Below are 5258 nucleotides of genomic sequence, written 5' to 3'. Positions count from 1 at the left end.
AGCACAGCACAGCACAGCACAGCACAGCACAGCACAGCACAGCACACACAGCACAGCACACACAGCACAGCACAGCACAGCACAGCACTGCACAGCACAGCACACACAGCACTGCACAGCACAGCACTGCACTCACACCTGGCTTTGGGCATTTCCATCTCCCAGGCGAAACTCAGGGCAGGCTCCTCAAGAGCACTGGTTCTGCTTCGTGTTGGAATTTGAAATGTAGGAAATTTTTAGGATTTGGGGCTTGTTAAAGTTTGGAATTTTTAATAAAGTCTAGAAATTTTTAGAATTTTTGGGTAAATTAAAGTTTAGAATTAAACACAGGATTTAATTTGAGATTTTGGAAAAGGTTTCTAGTGTTTAGAACTTAACTTTAGAAACTCACTTAACTTAGAAATGAGAATGTGGATTTATAGTTTAAAGCAGACACATGTTAAGCTAAGTAAAGGAAACTTTAGAGTTTTAAAACTTAAGATATAGGAAAAAAATAGTTATAAAAGTAATTAAGAAGTTTAAAATACAGTGCTGTAAGTTTGTGTGTTATAATATAATTAACTAAAAAAACTTACACTGTATCATGAAACTATAAGATAAAATATTTAAAGATGAAGTGCTTGTTGACAGTATTTTATTAGCTAAAAATTTATTAGCTTTACAAGGTTTTGCAACCAGAAGTCTTGTGACCTTCTGAGCTATGCTATGAAGATGTGAGCTGAACTCACCTTTCCTACTTACGTAAAAGATAAAAAAATAAACCACATCATCAAAAATAATTCCTGTCTCAATTCAGAATTCCTCACAGCTTCAGGTCAGCAAATTCAGCCACCATTTGGGAAACCCCAGCTTCTAGTGTGAGGTGGGGAGGACAGGAGATAGCAGCAGGCTCTGTGTGTGCCTTCAAGGGAGGAATAAAGTCACTGCAGGAACAGGCTGAGCACGTGCAGGTGACGTTTCCCCACACAGGGGCATTTCTGCAGACACAAGTGTGCCTCTATCAGGGTAATTCATCCTTTAAGTGCATTTGGAGGGACAGTTTAATGAGGAGTACTTGCCACTGCCTGGAGACTTCCAGAGCGTGCTTCTCAAACGTTACTGGCTGTGAAAATGCAGCGCTGATGCTCCAGAGCTTTGAATGGATCAAACTGCAAACTCCCCTCTGACAGGAATCTAAACTCTATTTATTTATGAGGAAACTTCATCTGCAGGTGTGGAATGAGAAGGGCTCCTGCACCTGAGCCCAGCAATGCCCCCAGTCACACCCACTCTGTGGTCACAAAGTCCTCATGTTTCACTGTTTAAATGGCATCTCTACAGTCACAAAGTCCTCGGTTTTCACTGTTTCATTGGGATTTCCGTGGTCACAAATCCTGAGTTTTCACTTTTTAATCTGGATCTCTATTGTCACAAAGCCTTTTGTTTTCACTTTTTCATTGGAATATTGTCTTGAAGTCCTGAGTTTTCACTTTTTCACTGAGATTTCTGTGGTCATGAAGCCCTTGTTTTTCACTGTTTCATTGGGACCTCATGATGATGTCCTTGTTTTTCAGTTTTTCATTGGGATCTCATGATGAAATCTTCGTTTTTCACTGTTTCATTGAGATCTCTGTGGTCACAAAGTCCTTGGTTTTCACTGTTTCATTGGGATCTCATTATGAAGTCCTTGTTTTTCACTGTTTCATTGGGATCTCATGATGAAGTCCTTGGTTTTCAGGTTTTCACTGGGATCTCATGATGAAGTCCTTGTTTTTCAGTTTTTCATTGGGATCTCATAACGAAGTCCTTGGTTTTTACTGTTTCATTGGGATCTCATTATTAAGTCCTCATTTTTCACTCTTTCATTGAGATCTCTGTGGTCACAAAGTCCTCGTTTTTCACTGTTTCATTGGGATCTCATGATGAAGTCCTTGGTTTTCAGGTTTTCACTGGGATCTCATGATGAAGTCCTTGGTTTTCAGGTTTTCACTGGGATCTCATGATGAAGTCCTTGGTTTTCAGGTTTTCACTGGGATCTCATGATGAAGTCCTTGGTTTTCAGGTTTTCACTGGGATCTCATGATGAAGTCCTTGGTTTTCAGGTTTTCACTGGGATCTCATGATGAAGTCCTTGGTTTTCAGGTTTTCACTGGGATCTCATGATGAAGTCCTTGGTTTTCAGGTTTTCACTGGGATCTCATGATGAAGTCCTTGGTTTTCAGGTTTTCACTGGGATCTCATGATGAAGTCCTTGGTTTTCAGGTTTTCACTGGGATCTCATGATGAAGTCCTTGGTTTTCAGGTTTTCACTGGGATCTCATGATGAAGTCCTTGGTTTTCAGGTTTTCACTGGGATCTCATGATGAAGTCCTTGGTTTTCAGGTTTTCACTGGGATCTCATGATGAAGTCCTTGGTTTTCAGGTTTTCACTGGGATCTCATGATGAAGTCCTTGGTTTTCAGTTTTTCATTGGGATCTCATGACGAAGTCCTTGGTTTTCACTGTTTCATTGGGATCTCATGATGAAGTCCTCAGTTCTCACTGTTTCATCGGGACCTCTGTGGTCACCAAGTCCTCGTTTTGGTTTTTCATGGGGACCTCGATGGTCATGAAGTCCTCGGCCAGCGTCACCTCCCGTCCCCCCAGTCCTCCAGCGTGGCCTCGTGCACCAGCAGGTCAGCCTGCCCGCAGAGCCGCCGGGCGCCCGGCCCCACGGGCCCCGAGCAGTCGCCCAGCACGCAGACCTTCCTGCCGGGCACGGGCAGGGACAGCACGTCCTGGGGCTGCACCCGCACGCCGCTGCTCAGCTCCACGGCACGGCCGCGCTTCAGCTCCCCGTACAAGGGGCCGGGCGGGACTCCTGGCGGGGAAAGGCAGAACGGCCTGAGTGCTACACCCATCACACTGTTACAGCTGTGTTAGCTTTAAAACACACCCCTTGAGGTGTGCTAGACAGAAAGCTGGCTCACCGGGAAAAAAACACAACCTCAGTATGAAAATTGATTGATGTTTCAGATTTTTGGTACAAATTAAGAGCTTGTAACCTTAGCAGGAAGTGTGTTTGAATAAAATAATGGAATCCTAGAACAGCTTGAGTTGGAAGGCACCTCCAAGTTCATCCTGCTATGGGCAGGGACACCTTCCACTGTCCCAGGGTGCTCCAACCTGGGCTTGGACACTTCCAGGGATGGGGCAGCCACAGGGAAACTGCTCAGGGAAACTATATCAAAAAACCCCAGTTATATTGCTCGTATTAAAGTCAAGAAAATAATGCAAATACACTGGCCATATGTTTTCCTGAAAGGCACACTGAGCTGTTTAAACTCTGGCACCTGAACTTGTCAGCTGTTGCCAGCATAAAAGTGGTGTGTGGCATTCCCGGGCACCAGTGTCACACACCGGCTCAGAGCGCAGCCTGGAGGTCAGGTGCCAGACAGAAAACGGAAAATTGAGTTAAAACAGGCTATGGAGAGAGACAGCTGTTTAGGTTTGCTAGAACACATAGGAAGGTGGTCATAAAAGAAGCGAAAAGAGGAAAAATAAGTCAAAGTAGCTACCAAGCTCTTGCAGTATGTGCACTTTGAGCTTCCCAGGCCGGGGCTTCTCTTCCAGCACGAAGCCGAAGGAGGGCACGCGGTGGAAGAGGCGGAACGCCCTCACAGACAGCTCCTCATCCTCCAGCAGCAAGTACGAGTCTGTTTCTGCATCCAGGTGCAGAACTGTCCCTGGAGGCGCCTGGGCAAGCGCCTCGCCTCGGTCCAGGCCAGAAAAGTCCCGGAATTCACCTGCGGGGCACTGGTCCTGCGTGGGCACCAGCTCGTGCACGGCGTAGGGCAGCAGGGGCTGGGAGTGGGACAGCTCCAGGCTCCTCCAGAGGAAGCTCCGCAGTCCCAGGGGCCCGTAAATATCAATGGGTACCACGCTGGCATCAGGGCTCCTCTGCAGGCTGAGCGTGCACAGCAGCCCAGGAAGTCCAAAAATGTGGTCGCCGTGAAGGTGAGTGATGAAAATCTTGGTAATTTTGGCTGTTGAATGGAACAGGAAAAGAAAAAGACAGGAAAATAAACAGTGTAACATCTCAGAAATGATCACTGTTTGGCGAGATGTCTGAAACAAGCGAGGAGAGAAGTTAAAACCAGCGCTTAAGAGACAAATCCCAACCCAAAAGGTGTTTCTTTCCCCATCCCTCCGCACAAGGAAGATTTTGGCCTGATAGAGCAAGAAGAGGCTGCAGAGATGCAAGGTTTAGCTCCTTCTAAGCCAAGCATTCCACAGGCATGGAAAGGGCCTGGCTGGTGACATCTGCCATGTGAAATGCAAGGAAGTGCTGGGAAGCATCTGAGCTTCAATCTTACAGAAAATCTGCAGACTAATGAGGAACACAATGAGGAATTTGTGCTGCTCCTTCTAGCCCATAAAATTACCAAAATCAAAAATAACCAAAACCAAACCAGCATGCAGTTTTGATTTCAGAGTTTTTTAAGTGGTAAGAACCGCACCGTTGCTGACTGGTTTGTTTAAAACAAGAGAAAAAAATTGCTCTGTAAATGTGTGGGCTTTCTTTGGTGCCTGGGCTGTCTGGCCCTGGCTGGGTCCTGCCCGTGCTGGGTCAGAAGGGCCAGAACTCTCTCGTTGCAGACACATGTCCTTTAACCAGGCTGCCTCTGTCTCTGCTGAACTCCCATTTCCACACAGCCAGGCATTTCCTCCGGCACCTGCTGGGACTGAGCCCCAGGAATGACAGAATCTCCTTCTTTTGTTTGAAGGTGATTTCAGTAAACAATTTCATAGAAGCTACTCCATCTACCCGACATTAAATTCCCTGATAGGTTTTGGAGGAGCAGGAGCTGGTATTTCTGTTTGTAACTGACAATTCATCTCCATTCTTTGGGGGAGAGAAGTCAGCTCTGGCCACTGAGGACTGTGGAAGCACAGCGCTGCGACAGGGAGGTGAGCTTTATTCTGATTCATTTGCCAAAAGGTGAAAGTTACCCCCAATACACACAGCCTCGCTCGAAAAGAGACATTTACCCGCAGGAAGGCTCACCGCAGGTTTGTCTGGAGCTGCCTCCAGACAAACAACAACCAAACCGTTCCTGTTTAAAGCCGCTCAACATTGCCAAGCGTGATGAATTAATTAATTCCGATTGTCTGTGGGAGGCAGCTCTGTGCCCGGTGTGGCCAGAGATGGCTGCGGAGCAGCTCTGTGCCCAGGGATGGCTGCGGAGCAGCTCTGTGCCCGGTGCGGCCAGAGATGGCTGCGGAGCAGCTCTGTGCCC

The 5258-nt window shown here is 46.8% G+C and overlaps 1 protein-coding gene across 1 annotated transcript in view; it reads right to left on the bottom strand.

The window, feature by feature from the left end:
* Nucleotides 1-2606: 2606 nt before the first annotated feature.
* Nucleotides 2607-5258, bottom strand: part of ELAC1 (elaC ribonuclease Z 1) — a 4162-nt gene continuing 1510 nt past the window's right edge. Inside the window, exons 2-3 of the mRNA XM_014308300.1 lie at nucleotides 3537-4004; nucleotides 2607-2839 (exon numbers count right to left, since the gene is read on the bottom strand). Coding sequence (XP_014163775.1) covers nucleotides 2607-2839; nucleotides 3537-4004 — 701 coding nt within the window. The remainder of the gene's footprint in view (nucleotides 2840-3536; nucleotides 4005-5258) is intronic.

The sequence above is a fragment of the Geospiza fortis genome, unplaced genomic scaffold, assembly GCF_000277835.1.
Source record: "Geospiza fortis unplaced genomic scaffold, GeoFor_1.0 scaffold488, whole genome shotgun sequence".
In the NCBI taxonomy this organism is placed as follows: Eukaryota; Metazoa; Chordata; class Aves; order Passeriformes; family Thraupidae; genus Geospiza; species Geospiza fortis.
The sequence above is the reverse complement of the archived record's forward strand: the minus strand, read 5'-3'. Positions and strand labels throughout refer to the sequence as shown.